General features: G+C 40.2%; 1 protein-coding gene across 1 annotated transcript in view; it reads left to right on the top strand.

The window, feature by feature from the left end:
- Positions 1 to 17270, top strand: part of SLC6A15 (solute carrier family 6 member 15) — a 78704-nt gene that overhangs the window by 38275 nt on the left and 23159 nt on the right. Inside the window, exons 3-6 of the mRNA XM_073620216.1 lie at positions 1704 to 1861; positions 2933 to 3059; positions 7315 to 7496; positions 8386 to 8496. Coding sequence (XP_073476317.1) covers positions 1704 to 1861; positions 2933 to 3059; positions 7315 to 7496; positions 8386 to 8496 — 578 coding nt within the window. The remainder of the gene's footprint in view (positions 1 to 1703; positions 1862 to 2932; positions 3060 to 7314; positions 7497 to 8385; positions 8497 to 17270) is intronic.

Raw genomic sequence — 17270 nt, forward strand, 5'->3', positions numbered from 1 at the left:
GGTCTCCGCCTATATAAGTCACAACGCAGCCCTCAGAGACCAGTCCAGCCGGAGAGAGCGTCGTGTCAACATCTGGGGGAAGAGAAGAGAAGAGAACACAAGAAGCCAAGAAGCCAAGAAGCCCAGAAGTCCGGACCTCCGCTAGCAATAGAGCTACCTGAAGATAGCGGAGGGGCCGGCCGAAGACCTGGGACACCGGGAGAAGAGGCCGGAGAGCGGAGAAGAACCAACCGGACGCCGGGAGAAGATGAACCGGAGGGACCCCCGAAGACGGAAGAAGACCCCCCCGGAGCTGTTTAATAAATTATTTTAAAAACCTGTGTTGTGTTTTATTACTGACACTTTTTACCTAGGTAAATGGGTAGGGGTACCATGTACCCCATACTCATTTACATAGGGTGGGGGGCCGGGATCTGGGGGCCCCCTTATTAAAGGGGGCTCCCAGATTCCGATAAGCCCCCGCCCGCAGACCCCGACAACCAACGGCCAGGGTTGTCGGGAAGAGGCCCTTGTCCTCATCAACATGGGGACAAGGTGCTTTGGGGGGGGGGGCGCAGGGCGCCCCCCTCCCCCAAAGCACCCACCCCCCATGTTGAGGGCATGCGGCCTGGTACGGTTCAGGAGGGGGGGGCGCTCGCTCGTCCCCACCCCCTGTCCTGACCGGCCAGGCTGCGTGCTCGGATCGGGGTCTGGTATGGATTTTAGGGGGACCCCACGCCGTTTTTTCGGCGTAGGGGTTCCCCTTTATAATCCATACCAGACCTAAGGGCCTGGTATGCCCCGCGCTCGCCGCAATAGGAAGATTTGTTTTTCCTATTGCAGCGAGCGCGAGATGCAGCAACCTGCTCCTCCGTCGTATCTGGTCCTTCGGACTAGCATACAGACGAACGGGCTTTCCGTCAGGAACTGAGTCCAGCGGAGGTACGACGTAAAGATTTGAAGCAGGCTTCAAATCTAAAGTACGTCGGATTTCCGCAAAAATCCGACCGAAACGGTCCGTCGGAAGTCCGATGGAGACCACACACGGTCGGACTTTCCGTCGGACTTTGTCCGGCGGCGTCCGTCGGACTTTTGCAGGTGAAAAGTCCGACCGTGTGTACGCGGCATTAGATATGCATAGAAACGTTTGCCTCTGCATGCCTCTCTGATTTCGTTTTACCTTGGTATAGAAGTGTGGCCTTAGAGCTAGGCCATGACAAATTCCCATTACCAGGATCATTGGAAGCACTTCATTGGTCATTAAGGACTTTCCTATTAAATAGGGAGCAGGCAGATGAGGTTGTTTGTCAGAAGTCGGAAATGTCAAACTCCTGGAACAAATTGAAAGATTCGCTCAAAGGAAGGGGTTTCTGACTAAAAAAAGATATCTACTTTTAAGAATTAGTTTTAATGATAAATCTGTAAAATGGCTGAAAGGTTCACTTGAATTCTGTTAATATGGCACATGTACCATAGTTTTTCTTTTATTATTAGAGTAGTATTGTAGTTCTTCAGAAATAAAAAAATCTGGTAAAAACGTAGTAGTCTATATTCAGCTAATCAGTTATAAGGAAAATAAACTATACAATAGGATGGGTTCTTCTGGTGGGTATATTTGTAGAAAATTAGATGATAATTCTTCCTTGTCTTTTCCATTAGCTATGACCTTTCAGGGATATGGCTGAAGTTATTAAGTTATACTAAACCTAATGTATTCATTTTAGGTGCATATCTGGTGCCATATTTAATCCTCCTTCTGGTTATTGGAATTCCACTGTTTTTCTTGGAGCTGTCTGTAGGACAGAGAATACGAAGAGGAAGTATTGGTGTTTGGAATTACATTAGCCCTAAAATGGGTGGAATTGGATTTTCAAGCTGTATTGTAAGTCATCATATGTGTGCACTCTTGCTAATATAGAACAGTATCAATAAATATGCAAGTACTTTCATTTCAACATAGCTCAGGAATTTCATGATTTGTCTCATTTGACCATTTATCAGATCTTAAATTTCAATTCTTCTTTTGGAGCTGGTGTTTTAAAGCCACCATTTGATATAATAGGGGCTACAGTTATACAACCTCATCTTGTACATCATTATGAAATTAAGGCCATTGCTTGCTAAAGTATAATTGCTTTAATTGGTAGCAGTAAGATACTTTTAAAATGTGTTGATTTTGTGTGATAACATGGTGTCATCATTAATTGATGTAAAAATCTGTATCTGCTGTATTATTTAAATAGAAGCATCTGGCCAGTAGTTATTTTCCTGGAACTTATTTGCAAAAGCCATATGCTATGTAAATTGATTGTCACACGCATAAAGAACATTAAAACGGACTTGAAGCACATTCATTTATAAGAGCATATAATAGCTAACAAGGGGACCATAATAAACTTTCTAAAACTAAAATGAATACTTATTTTGTTAAATGTTCATTTATTTTATATAGCTGTATTAGTCTGAGTTGATTTAGTGTTGGCTTTTCTGTTATTTTGCTATCTAATCTACTACAAAAACCTGAGAAGTTAGATTTTTTGATTAACCACTCAGTATTAAAACCTATAACTGCATATCTATTTAATGATTTTTATTTCTAGAAGATATACAAATAGAATTAGAAATAGAAATTATGATATAGAAATATTTTAAGCCAGATACAGGACAACAGTGCAGGCACTTAGTGGCATTTGTATGTACAGGGCACTGCAGTTTGCAATTATTTTCACTTTTAATTTCACTAATAGCTAGCCTGATCCTCTTGTCTTCTATACTTTCTAACCATCAATATGATTAGCAGCCTTACTGGCCTTTTGGAGCTCAGATATGCTCATTAAAAATTTCAATGAAACCTGTCATGAGAAGCATAGGGACTAAAATTGCTGAACTGTCTCCAAATACTGTTTGCCTAGCTTAATGCTGACTCACTAGCTTTTTTGTTTTTGTTTTACAGGTTTGTTTGTTTGTGGCACTTTACTACAATGTCATCATTGGATGGAGTCTGTTTTATTTTTCGCAGTCCTTCCAGCATCCGCTCCCCTGGGATCAGTGCCCTTTGGTGAAAAATGGTTCTAACACCTGTGAGCTTTAAATATAATACCTACTTATAATTTTATTTCAGATAAAGTAAAAATATAGTCACAGTAAAGTGTGTTAGGATTTAGATTAATGTTTGAAGAGACATAACAAAGTATTACGTTCCAAAAGATTGGGGAACAGGGTAGTGCCTGACTGAACCCTCCAGCACAGTCTAATTAAGGGGTGGTGTCTAGATATTATTTTCGTTTTTCACTTATTTACTGCTATTAGCCTTAAGCCTGAGTGAAAACATATTGATAGGTTCATATGAGAGGTAGTAATTTTCAGTGAGCCTCGTGTTACCACTTTTAACCTAGGTGCTTCACCATGTATTATAATGAAAAGGCAACCCCAAATGACTTCTCAGCAAAGATGAACAAACATATGCTGGCACCATTGTATTCATCTGGGTTTTGTTGCCAAAGGCAGCACTATAATGTTACACCATCCTTTGTGCAAAGTCCAGAACTAGAGATAAGCATATTAATTTACCTGGTTTAGAATGCAACTTGACTCTGACTCTCTGTGAAATCTTCAGTCAAGAAAAGTTGACGACAGATGCACAGGAAGAGTCTTAAGGATATCTACTAGTCATGGCACTCCCATGTTTTCTCTGTGTAGCAAAGAGCAGTTATTTAGTTGCTGGAATGGCTTTTGGGCTTCATGCACACTGGCTTAAAAATCGCTGCTTCTACAGCAGTTTTGTGTTTTGCCTGTGGAAGAAGCTCAATGTTATCCTATGTATCCATGAACATTAGGGTGATTACAGACATATTTTGAGCTCAGCGTTTAGAAGCTGGAAAAAACCCTTCTTGTTTGTGTTTCTGATTGGAGCTTTCTGGCAGAAATTATCCTAAGCTCGCCCACACTGTGTACAAAAACGCTCTATGTGAGCGTTTTTTTTTTTCTGTCAAGGGAACTGGCTTTTTTTTTAAGCCCAGTGCGCATGGAGCCTAAGGCCAGCCATACACAGTACGAATGCTGAAATGGTCAAGTTTCGAACTGTTAATGCGCAAGCTGAATGTACCAAGTTGACCGATCAATCAACTTGGGTACAACCAACCTGCCATGTTCTCTTACGATTATCACTAGCGGCTGCTATAGCCGCTAGAGATAATCTATGTCTTCTGCCAAGCAGACAATGGCTCGGCAGGAGGGATTTTCCTGTCAGCACTGTCTGTGTTGATGTGGGAATCATGTTGCAGGAAAGAAATGTGCACTGTGTATAGCCTACCCAAGGCTGTAATGGCTACGAAACAAAATCTAGTCCTCCCCCAGGAGTAGAATAATTGGCTTCTGTCACGGCCTATCCAGGCACTCTAAAATGAACCCTGTATACCTAACTTAGTCTACCTGGGGCTGTAAAAAAAATCCAGCCGTGTTTTCTCAGCTACAAACTGGCAATACAGTTGAAGATTAACAATTTAAATACATTTGTTTTATGATTATAGAGTAATTGTGTGCAGGAACACTAAACCACAATGCTCAGCGGTGATGAAAAAGCATAGGCGGTGATGAAAATGCAATATGCCGCAAGTCCTGAGATCCAATACATCATTTGATGTTGAAAAAAGCCTTGTGAGCTGAGGAGGGCAGAATAGTTAGATGGAAAATTACAGTAAAATGTTAATTTCCGGCTCTGCTGCCCTCTCTTCTCTGGCAGCTTCTGTCCACAGCACTGATCCCAAAGAATGTACTGATCATGGTGACAGTTATTCTGCTACCTGTTTTTAATTTATACATATTTTATTTTACCATGAACCTTGCCCTTTAAGCACTTCAAACTGTTGCTGCAAAAAAAGGGGAAACACCTGTAGGGGGAAAGTTTTCCTGGACTTACACTGAGCAAAGTTATACACGCAACACTTTTGTGTTTGCCCCTATTTATCATGAGCTGAACTTAAAGATCTATGACTTTTTCTATGTACACAAAAGGCCTATTTCTCTCAAATATTGTTCACAAATCTGTCAAAATCTGTGCAAGGCTACTTTCACACTGGGGTGCGGGACGTTAGCAATAAAGCGTCGCTAGTTTTGGCAGCGTTTTTCAGCCACTAGCGGGGTGCTTTTAACCCTCGCTAGCGGCCGAATAAAGGATTAAAAGCACCCGCAAAGCAGCGCTGCCGAAGCGCCCTTGGATCGGTTCAGACAGTGTTCTGTAAAGAGTTCGGACGTCGAACCCATTGAAATCAATGGGAGGTGCGTATGTCAAATTGAAAATGCCCATTTTCTGGGCATATAGGCAAAACCAGTGCAAAACAATTCTTTACAAATTCTATTTGGCCTGGGCCAGTAATTTTGCAGCCACCCTGGTGGCATAATTATGTCAGATTTTTGCGTCTCAGAGCGGTACATTGTTTTGCATAGAAATTTGGCGTTTTATATTGTAATTCTTAGTAATAACACACTTAAATCTGTCCAAACAAGAGTATAGTAGACATCCGGGTATGATAAAGTTTGAAACGCAAAATCATAAATTATAATATAATAAATAACTATAAATAATTATAAGAAATAATAAATAATAATAAAATGAATTTCCCCACGAATCACTATCGCTCAATTCTGCAAGTGATTCTAATTTATTATCGTTATTTTCTAGCTGGTCTAAAACCACTTTTGATGTAAATGGAAACTTTTTGGTTGCCATGGACAATCAAGTTTAAAGGCAGAAAGAACAGTATATATAATCTAAAACTGCATGCAGGGCACTGGTCAAAGCACTACGGACAAAAGGGATGTGAAATGATTTGATACAGTAATGTATCAATACTGTAAGATTGCAGTGTACTGTATTTGTTATGTTTTGTGTACTTTTTGAATTTACCACCGGGCTCCGCCCCCATGAGTCGCAATGCTCACAGGGAACGGAGCCCAGAACACAGAGCTTCAGGTGGAGGACACAGCCCGCAGATACAGTGGAGGGACATCGCACGATCCTGGTGACAAGGTAAGTAAGCTGTACCAGGATTCTGCAATGCAATCCCGAATGTGGCTCAGGGTTACCGCTAATGGTACTTAAATGTAACCCCGAGCCACACTCGGAATTACCACCAGTGAGGTTAAATTGCCTGTAATTGACATTTCCCTTCTGGTTTCTATTTTCTTAAAAGCCACATAGACCCCTCCAAAGAAATCCCAAAATATTTGGGATCTATATAGGGGAAGAGTTGGGGATAGTAGTGACATCATTGATCAAATATTGTTATGGCCATAACTGGTCAATTGCATTGCTCAAATATGGCCAGTGACCATGTTTGTGTGGTGATATCTCTGCTATTCTTGCCCTTTTGCTTATGTGACTGGGATTCCTGGTAATGGCAGCAGTTGCTAGGGATACAGTCATTGACAGTGAGAAGCTGTCAAATATATATTAGGGGTAGAAATACCCCTTCTATATATGATAGTGTATATATGAACAGATATATTTGAGCATCTATATGAACAGGAGCCAAACAGACACAGTTCGTTCTGAACCTAATACCTAATAGTGACGTCACCCTCACCTAGGTATAAGCTAGGGTATGGTAAACATAACTGATAATGGCCATTAAAGAACAAATTAAATAAATAAAGTCATTTCAATATTGCAGCAGCGCTTGTGCACCCCCAAATCAACAGGGTCACTGTGAAGCGGACCCTATTGATTTGGGGGCGCACAAGCGCTGCTGCAATATTGAAATGACTTTATTTATTTAATTTGTTCTTTATTGCCCATTATCAATTTTTTTGACTGTTATTTAAGTAGCTGCTATTGATTTATTGATTTATTCATTTATTTTTGTGCTGCACATATTCTGTGGGATATATCGTACTAGGCGCAGAGCATTGTTGTTTTCAGGCAGGCATATACAACATTTTATTATGGTAAACATAATACCTAACTTTTTTCTCTTACAGATGTTAATCACTTTTGTTTTTTTCAGCATTTTAAGGTGGGGAAGAGGGATGAAAATAAGCAGAGCAGTTTGGTCCTCAGAGAGAGGCCGCTAGGGGGATACCCTATCAAAATTTTGCTATTGGTCCTCATGGTTTGTAGTTATGCACCTAGTTAATAGTAAATGTTGAAAAGCCTCTATAAAAGTCTACAGTGCACCCTAGTTGCAATTGTTTTTTACTAAAAAAATAATAACTTACAGTATATTTGTAATGGTCATTTACACAGTCATTTGCTGTATATCAATACTTGAAGTTAACGGTGACTTTACTTTCATATTAGCTGTTCATTTTACAAGTGTTTTATTATTAATTGTCTAGTTGTTGAGCCGGAATGTGAGAAAAGTTCTGCAACTACTTATTACTGGTACAGAGAAGCCTTAAATATATCCGACTCAATCACAGAAGGCGGAGGACTGAACTGGAAAATGACTCTTTGTTTACTTGTTGCTTGGATATTTGTATGCCTTGCCATGATTAAAGGCATTCAGTCTTCTGGCAAGGTTTGTATATATTAGCATTTTAAATGCATGCAAAGTTTAATATAAACTGTGTATATATATATATATATATATATATATATATATATATATATATATATATATATATTAGGTCACATATACAAATTATATGCTGTACTTTAAAGCTGAGGTTTGATCTGCTTATATTTTTCTTCCTTTCCCTCTCATCAACATGATACTGATATTATTAGGTAGGACATTTCTGTTTTCATCACATGCCTTATTTTGGACCCAGTGACATTCTTGCTAGGTCACTGTGCTTCTCTATGCAATGCAGGCAGATCATGTGTGGTATGAGCGGCCAGTAGGGTGCTGTATATAGCTTCCTGAAATCAGGAAGCTGTGCTAACTCTCACATGTAATACTGAGCCTCCAATAAATGAAAAGGGTGGGCCAGGAACAGTTCAGCAGGCAAGGAAAGTGCTAGATGATGCTGGGTGTCCCCCAGCCAGCAAATGAGGCAGGCTCTCTCTAACTTGCTGCAGCTTCTAATGTACCCTGTGAAAAGCTCAAAGTGTGCATTGAAATTGGAATGAGCAATGTTATTACAAGAGAGAAGTCTGTAAAACTGTGCAAGAAGAAAGGTAAGGCTGCAGTTCAGCTACGTGTATTTAAAATGTTATGCTATTTGGAAAAGTATTTTAAACAAGATCAAGCAATAAAAATACCAAATATATGGGCCCTTGCACTTACATAGCTGTTGGTAGATCTAAAGGAGATTATACAGTCAGATTGTAATGTGTTGTGAGCTTATTAATGATAGATTATAAGAAGCATGAGAATGTATATTTATCTATTGATCATTACTATACTTTTATACCTATGAAATCTTGGCATATATCTAGAGATTGTTCCATGTGTTTTCCCCAAGGTCATGTACTTCAGCTCTCTTTTTCCATATGTGGTCCTCACCTGTTTCCTTGTGCGGGCTTTGCTTTTGAATGGCTCCATTGATGGCATCCGTCACATGTTCACACCAAAGGTAAGAACTAAGAAATTCAATTTTAAAGCAAAATAATCAAAATGTATTAAAACAATATAGAGCAAAAGTATAAAACGTTGTGTTAACACAATTTGTAGTCACGTACACAGAAAGAAACTGTCTAAACATATGATTTGCAATGAAATAATTAGTAGCTTTCTGATAGTATCTGGAAGTCAGTTAGTAAATTTACTTCTTACTGAAGTCAGAACTCTAAAACATGTTTTATACTGTTGTTATCAGTGAGGGCACTCTACATACTGCTCTTTGCTGCATTAATCATTTATTGTCACTAGCACCCTATGTATAAACCCAATGCAGGATTACTGTGCGTTTTGGTGTGCTGATTCAGAACAAATGGTGCAAATCTAGAGTTGCCACCAGTGCGGGATTCACCCGGACAGTTTGGGTTTGGAATCATGTGGCCAGGTTTCAGACTGCCTGAAACCCAGACACATTATTCAGACTGGACTATGGCTTCCCAGCAGGGTTGCTGGCTGCAGTTGTCTGTTACATTCTCTTTCATGCTACCCAAAGCCAGCACTAACAACCCCCCCCAAACACACACACAGATGGGAGAGGAGAAAGGGCTCAATCTGCACCTCTTCCTCCTGGCCCTACCCCTCTGGGTCTGCCCACACTCCTTAGAAAAGAAAAGTGCGGGCCGGAAATTTGAAGTCCAGCAGCCTTAGATACATCTGGATGAGAGGTGCTGACTGCCAAGGGATCAGTGAGCTCGCCATCCATCTCTGTCTGTAACTGAAGTCTCCCCCTTCTCTCTCCTGTCTCTGAGTACACTAAGGTAAATTAGGGTTCTCAGAGCACCCCTTAAATCAGAGTTCCCCTTTACACCAGAGGCCACAATGTTCCCCTTTCAATCAGAGTCCTCTCCGTACATCAGAGTTCTCAGTGTTGCCCCTTAAATCAGGGTTCCCAGAGCATTCCTTATGTTAGAGTTCTCCCTTACATCAGAGTCTGCAGAGCCCCCCCTTACAGTGAAAGGGAACTCTGCGAGTTCGGATATAAAAAGGGAACTCTGTGGACTCTAATGTAGAGGTGGACTCTTGTTATTAACTTCATATGATTAGAAATGTTATTTAATAGCAAAATATATGTATAGTTTATATTACAAAAAAAATTGCTGTGTGCCGCTAAAGTGTTCGGGTTTGACTTGAAGAAAAGGTGGCAACCCTATGCAAATCCGATTTTTGGTCTGTTCTGGTGTGTTAATAAAAAACTGTTTTTTTTGCATTTGGTGTCTAAATAAATAAACAAGTAAAATGCAGCACAGTGTCGGCCTGAAAATGCAACCGCAATCAAAAGCTGAAACAAATAAGTGCACAATCTGAAAAAGATTTTAAACCAACGTCCTTCAAAAACAAAAGACATAAAACTATATGTTTTAAATTGTTAGCAAATACAGTGAAACAAGGTGTCTTCCCTTTTAAGAAAGTGTATCCTCTTAGTGCACAACAGTTCACTCTGTCACAAGTCTGTAAAGAGACTGTGCAATCCAGTGCTTTCCCCAACGTCACACAATACCCAGTGTCCAGGTGTCTTACCAGATGGTAAGTACATGTACACAGGGTTGTTTATAGTCCTTTTTTAGGCAGTTGAGTTTAAAAGCATTATATATATATATATATATTTTTTAAACGCTTCGAAGAGCAAACGTGGCATGTAAACGTGGCAAAACGGACGTTTTTAACGTTGGTTACTATCAAGTTAAATCATTCAGGAGAGGTTGTAAAAACATCCAGTGTACACGAAGCATTAGATATCTGAGTTAGCAACTCCAAACAAGCACTTAATCCGTAATCCTCAGTGTGGCAGCAGTATCACCCAGCTCATCCTTCCACCAATGGGATCATAAATATCCTCAGGGCACATAAAAAAGGACAGAGACAAACTCCTTTGTGTAATACTATTTAAATGTGCATCATATTTATTTTATATAAAAAGGTACTCACACAAACAGCAAGGAATGCATGAGGCTAGAAAATACTGTCCCTCTTGGCAGTTGGCAGGCGAGATGATGTCAAAGGCCAAGTCCCTCGCTACACATTTATCCTATGTCAGACCTCATCAGGGGAACAGGAGCTCCTGTTGCAATGTGCATTTTAACAGTATTAAGCTATGGAGTTCGTCCTTTGTATCTATTCTGCCTGTTTCTTGTCTGTTGTTTTTTTATGCACCCTAAGAATATTTACAGTATGATCCCATTGGTGGAAGAACAAGCTGAACTGCACTGGATTGCACAGTTTTATTACAGTCTCTTTACAGACTTTGTGAACTGTTGTGCACTAAGAGGATACACTTTCTTAAAGAGGAAGGCACCTTGTTTCACTGTAATTGCTAACATTTTTTTCTTATTTTATGTCACTTTTCTAGTGTTATGGGATCCCTTTTATATAAATGGGCCAACTTAATGCAACACACATTAACACAAAAAAACCCACGCATTAACATGTGTGCATTAACATGTGTGCATTAACGTAATGCACCAGAATGAACAAGTTCCAATTTGCCCTAAACTTGATTATTACGAATTTTATTTTTAAAGCAAATTTTAATTTAGCTTCTCCTCCTTCACATAGCTAAGTGAAAATTCACTTTGCAAATCAACCCCATTATATCCAAATTTTCATAGATTTCACATTTAACAATGCAGCATGTGAAACTTCCATAACTAGCACTTTTATCAGACTTAGCATTGTCTATATTACAGTTGACCTTTCATGAATATTGCTTCCCTGCCTACCGGTTATCAGCCAGATTTCAAGTAGAAAGACAATTAAACAAATCACGGCAGCGCATTATCAACAAATTCAACTGTTTTACTATTTTGACAGAAACTGTCGCTTGTAGGTTGAATTTCTTTTTTTTTTTTTCACCTTTCTATCACTTGTCTCTCTCTTTTGTTTGTAATACAATACTTGTGCCCTTTTCTGCTACCTTTTGCCTTTTAAGTGTGTAGGTATTAAATCTGTTTACACTAAGAAAAAGAAACAAGAAGTATTCATAACCGGATGCAATATACATTTCTAATAATATTATCATGGCTGCTTTAAGAATCCTTGAAGTTGTATTTTTATAGCAATCATGATGAAGACATAATAGTACACAAACTGTTCTGCATTCAAAATAAATAACAGAGAAAAGATAAATGGGTAACTGTGATGGAACCTTGACCTTCACTGACAAAACAGATAATTGTGAGTTTATGACTACGAAATATAAATTGCAAGCAAAACAATTTGGGCTTGCATTGTATTTTTTTTGCATACAAAATGCTAATTTGTCATTTGTGAGTTTTAAATAATACACTTTTATGGAAGCTGTAAGAACTCATAATACCCCACCTGACAGTATACTTCCAGCTTTTATCACCAAGATGAACTGTTGAGTGGATACAAAATTGCATTCAGATGACCACTTTAACAAGGGGGCCTCCAGATCCCACACCCTATGTGAATGAGTAGGGGTACATTGTACCTCTACTCATTCACCAAAAAAAAAAAAAAAAGTGTCTCAAAGAAAAAAAACACACACAGTTTTCGACAAATCCTTTATTTTTTCACCAGAAGGCCCCACCCAGTGGTGGGACAAGGTATTCCAGGGCAAAGATGCCAAACCCCCCCCCCCCCCAACACAGAGCAGGGGTCAGAGCTAGTAGAAGCATTTGCAGCACACAAAAACATATGTGCAGAGTGCACCAATATTATTATTAACATTTGTGGTTGGTCATCACAATTATCACAAAGCACACAGCCAATTGGATTGCTTTTATGACAGCTTGGTTTGCAGCCAGTAATGAGTAACCTGGCTGTTCAAGGGTGATTTCTGAAGATTGTAAATGGTGCTCTAAAACTAGCTAAAGCTGATCTTGGTCCTGCTTGAAAACCTCCTTTGATCTGAGGGCTGCAGCGCTGATCATTGTATTCTGACAGTGGAGGAGTTCATTGTCAGAGTATAATAGCACAGAGAGGGATTCCTCCATTCACTTTGTTTTGAGTGGATGCAAGGATCTGTTCAGCCTGCTGAAAAAAAAAAAAAAAGCGTGTACTAGGGTTGCACTGATACCGATATAGTTGCTGATACTAAGCATTTGCAAGAGTACTTGTACTTGTGCAAATGCTCCAATATCTGAAAGCAATACTTTCCGTGCGATTTGAGCTCATACAAAATGAGTTGACTCAAATCGCACTGTAAAGAATCGCATGTGATTTGAACATTAATGTGGTGTGATTCCTGTCTGAATAACATGTGGTTTCCCACACCACTCATGTGTGAACCCAGGCTTATCATAGTGACTTCAGCCTGGGTTCACACAGGAGTGGTGCGGGAAACCGCATGTGATTCAGACAGGAATCACACCACATTAATGTTCAAATCACATGCGATTCTTTACAGTGCAATTTGAGCCCACTGCAAAGGTATCGGCAACTGGTATCAGCGAGTACTTGAGCACAAGTATTGTTGGCACATAACAGGTATTGGCGCAACCCTAGTGTGTACGGGGCATTAGACAATGAGTCAGACAATGTGTCCTACAGAACTCCTGTACATGGAGGCTTAGTGAGCTCCCCAGGCATAAGAAAACAGGAGCTATTAAACCTGGCCATAGATGGATGGAAATTCAACTGGTCCAGCAAGAACCGGATACGTTTCAATCCCTCTATAGTTATTCTTGTTAAATGGACTCAAAGACGAAGCTCCTGGGCAAACAAATCTGCAAAGATGAGAATAAAGATAACAGGGAAAACATTTGTCATTGTTAGTACTCATGCACAAGAACACTAGACTGTGTGTATAGCATACACTATACATTCTGATTGTACAATCTCTGCACAATCTCCTTTAGATTTACCAAAACTTTGTAATATATGGACAGACCTATACAATTGATTTAAGTGGTATCCAATCAAGCAGGCCTTTGTACTACATAGTTGGTGGTAGATCCAAAAGGTATTGTACAATCAGAATGCATAATGTATGGTAAGCTGGAGGCTGTCTGATTGAAAAAAACTGAGTGGATCCCCCCATCCACACAACTAAGGTGGATGAGGGAATCCTTTCCGCTGAGATATCTATGTCATCGCTGCAGATTGAAGGATACATTTCATCTGGTTTGAGAGAAGTTGGACATTAAATTGACTTCTCTTTAACAAGAATAACTATAGAAGGATTGAAATGTATCCGGTCCTTGTTGGACCAGTTGAATTTCCATCCATCTATGGCCAGGTTTAGTAGCTCCTGTTTTCTTATGCGTAGGGAGCTCACTAAGCCTCCATGTACAGGAGTTCTGTAGGGCACATTCACATGTGGTGCAGACATGTGTGTCCTGTGCAGGGCTCTCTTTTATCAGTACGGGAATGTATGGGCATTGTGTACATATCCCTGTGCCAGCGTCCTATTCCCATTCAGTTCTATTGGAATCCGCACCTGCATGTCATATTAGGATACAGAGGCTGTGTCCATGCAGCCTCATGTCCCAGTACACATGAATGGGGTGCTGACACTGGGATGCGCACAACACCAATGTAACCCCAGTGCTGATAAACTATAGCCCTGCATAGGAGACACATTGTTTGCACCCCTTGTGAATGGGCCCTTACTAAAAATAGAATCCGATATAACAGCAATTAACAGTTATATGAAGCCTGAAAGTATGTTACTGTTTCCTGTTACCCTCAGCAGCACAGAGACAGAGAAGAGAACACCACTCAGCTTGGCTGTGCAGGTAGAAAGGAGGGGGTCCGAGGGAAGGGCACAGGGGGGGTCACTATACAGAGGGAGGAATAGGCTCTGAGATTGTATAGAGCAGGGAGAGGAACAGGAGGATTTGGGGTACAGGATGGGAGAAGGTGGGGATCTCCTGCAGACATTGGGACAGTTAGAGATAAAGCAGGAGATAAAGAAATGAATGAAGAGGGAGGAGAGAAGCTGCTGTCTAGGAGAGGGAAAGTTGTATGCATGTAGACTGAATCTGTAAGCACTGATAGCTAATGCCTTCCCAACCTCACGTGCCCCGCCTGCTTCAGTCTACTGTTACTGAAGGATAGAACTAGTACAGTGCACTGTGCAGGTAGGCGGGCGGGTGTAGTACTATGATCTACATGCAAGGACAAAGCTGCTCTCTGCCTGTGTTACATTTGGCAGCATATTGTATCCTTGGAACGGTTGTCCCCGGCAAACTGCCCCCTCTTCTCACGTTAAATCATTTCGCTCAGGGCAGATGCCCCTCCCGCCCACCCCTAGTACTGGCGTAGTGCGGCGGGAGGAATGATTGGCGAGGGATCTACATCGGGGTGACATTGTTTTTTTATTTTTAATTAAACACCTGCCTTTACACGCACAGTCAAGTTCCTCCACCCCAAACTCGCTCATCCATGTCTTTATGAACCTTGTTTTGTGCACTGGTCCAAATCATTTGGTGGAGGGGGGATTATGGTGTGGGGTTGTTTTTCAGGGGTTGGGCTTGGCCCCTTAGTTTCAGTGAAGGGAACTCTTAAGGCGTCAGCATTCCAAGACATTTTGGACAATTTCATGCTCCCAACTTTGTGGGAACAGTTTGGGGATGGTCCCTTCCTGTTCCAACATGACTGCACACCAGTGCACAAACTAGTAGACAAGTAAACATAAAGACATGGACATGGACATGGTGAGTTTGGGGTGGAGGAAATTGACTGGCCTGCAGAGTTCTGACCTTAAACCTATAGAACACCTTTGGAATGAATTAGAGCAGAGACTGCGAGCCAGGCCTTCTCGTCCACATCAGTGCCCGACCTTACAAATGTGCTGGAAGAATGGTCAAACATTCCCATAGACACACTCCTAAACCTTGTGGACAGCCTTCGCAGAAGAGTTGAAGCTGTTATAGCTGTAAAGAGTGGGCCAACTCAATATTGAACCCTATGGACTGTACACACGGTCAGACTTTCCGACGGAATATGTGCGATCGGAGCTTGTTGTCGGAAATTCTGACCGTGTGTGGGCTCCATCAGACGTTTTCCATCGGAATTTCTGACACACAAAGTTTGAGAGCTTGCTATAAAATTTTCCCACAACAAAATCTGTTTGCGTAAATTCCGACCGTGTGTGGACAATTCCGACGCACAAAGTGCCACGCATGCTCAGAATAAATTAAGAGACAAAAGCTATTGGCTACTGCCTCGTTTATAGTCCCAACGTACGTGTTTTACGATCGGATTTTCCGGCCACTTTGTGCGACCATGTGTATGCAAAACAAGTTTGAGCCAACATCTGTCTGAAAAAATCCATGGATTTTGTTGTTGGAATGTCTGATCAATGTCCGATCGTGTCTACAGGGCATTAGACTGGGATGTTATTAAAGTTTATGTGCGTGTAAAGGCAGGTGTCACAATACTTTTGGTAATATAGTGTATGTCAAGTCTGTATTTCTTTCTTTTGGAACCCATGGAAATATTATTCCATATATTAACAATTTTTATCTAGGCATATTATATAAAAGTGAATGTAAGGATATATGTGGATATTAGCTTATTTCTTCTTTCCCCAGCTGCATTAGAAAAGTGAAAACAACACTCTTGTTGCTATGGACACCCTTCTTACATTATTTTGCATGATAATAACGTTAACTGCCTCTCTTATTTTACTAATATAACCTTTATAATTTCAGTGTTAGTCCAATTAAAGCTAATTGTTACATTTTTTGAAACAACATATAGTTTTATATATCGCCGAGGGAATTGTTTAGGTCATTTTCAGGACTTTTTATCACTATATTGGATTTTTACATGATTATTTATTTATTTGTTTATTACAGGCACTTATATAAGGCTGACAATTTATGCAGCTCTTTATATATATAATGTGCATTTAGATCAGTCTCTGCCCTCAAGGAGCTTACAATCTAAGGTCCCTAACTCTCATTCACGCATACCTATACTAGGGCCAATTTAGACAGAAGATTAACCTACCAGCTTGTTTTTGGAGTGTGGGAAGAAATGTGAGTGCCCGGAGAAAACCTACGCAGGCACAAACAGAGCATGTAAACTCCAGTCAGCTAGTTCTGTGGTTTGGGATTCGTACTGATGACCCTAGTGCTGGACAATACAAAAATGTTGTCTGCGAAAAGAGCAAAACTCTATGACAGGGAGTCCTAAAGGAATATAAGAATACAAGGTGTGATTTGGCTCTCCAGAATCAGCTTGTAACATAAATGACAACTTTGGATGAACTTATTCTTTAATGAGAAAAAAAAATCTATGTTTATTGATTCACGCAAATCAATCAAATAATCTTTTAGTGCTTCTAATGCTAACATCTGGGTAGTTTCTAGAGACAGCTGACATGACCGCTTAGCTCTTTGCTCAGCTACCATACAGATTGATGTTGTTATGGTATTTCTACTACTCTAACGGTAAAGTCATCTGAGAGATGCATATAATGCCATCTTGTGTTGTAAATTTGAATTGCATGTCTGCCTTGTATGACTGTAGATTCATTTACATCTACCCATTTATAAATTGATATCTGTATACATTTTTATATTTCATTTAACAATATTTGCACACAATTTAAAACTGGATTAACACATTGGGGTGGATTTACTTAAGGCAAATATACTATGCACTTTGCAAGTGCAATTGCACTTATTTTCCCTAGAGCTTAGTAAATGTGGTAAAGCTCTGCTGAGTTCCATCATCCAATCATGCGTAAGAAAAAAAGTATTTTAATACATTTTTTTAACCTCCCTGGTGGTATTCCCGAGTGTGGCTCGGGGTGAA

The sequence above is a fragment of the Aquarana catesbeiana genome, linkage group LG03, assembly GCF_042186555.1.
Source record: "Aquarana catesbeiana isolate 2022-GZ linkage group LG03, ASM4218655v1, whole genome shotgun sequence".
Classification (NCBI taxonomy): Eukaryota; Metazoa; Chordata; class Amphibia; order Anura; family Ranidae; genus Aquarana; species Aquarana catesbeiana.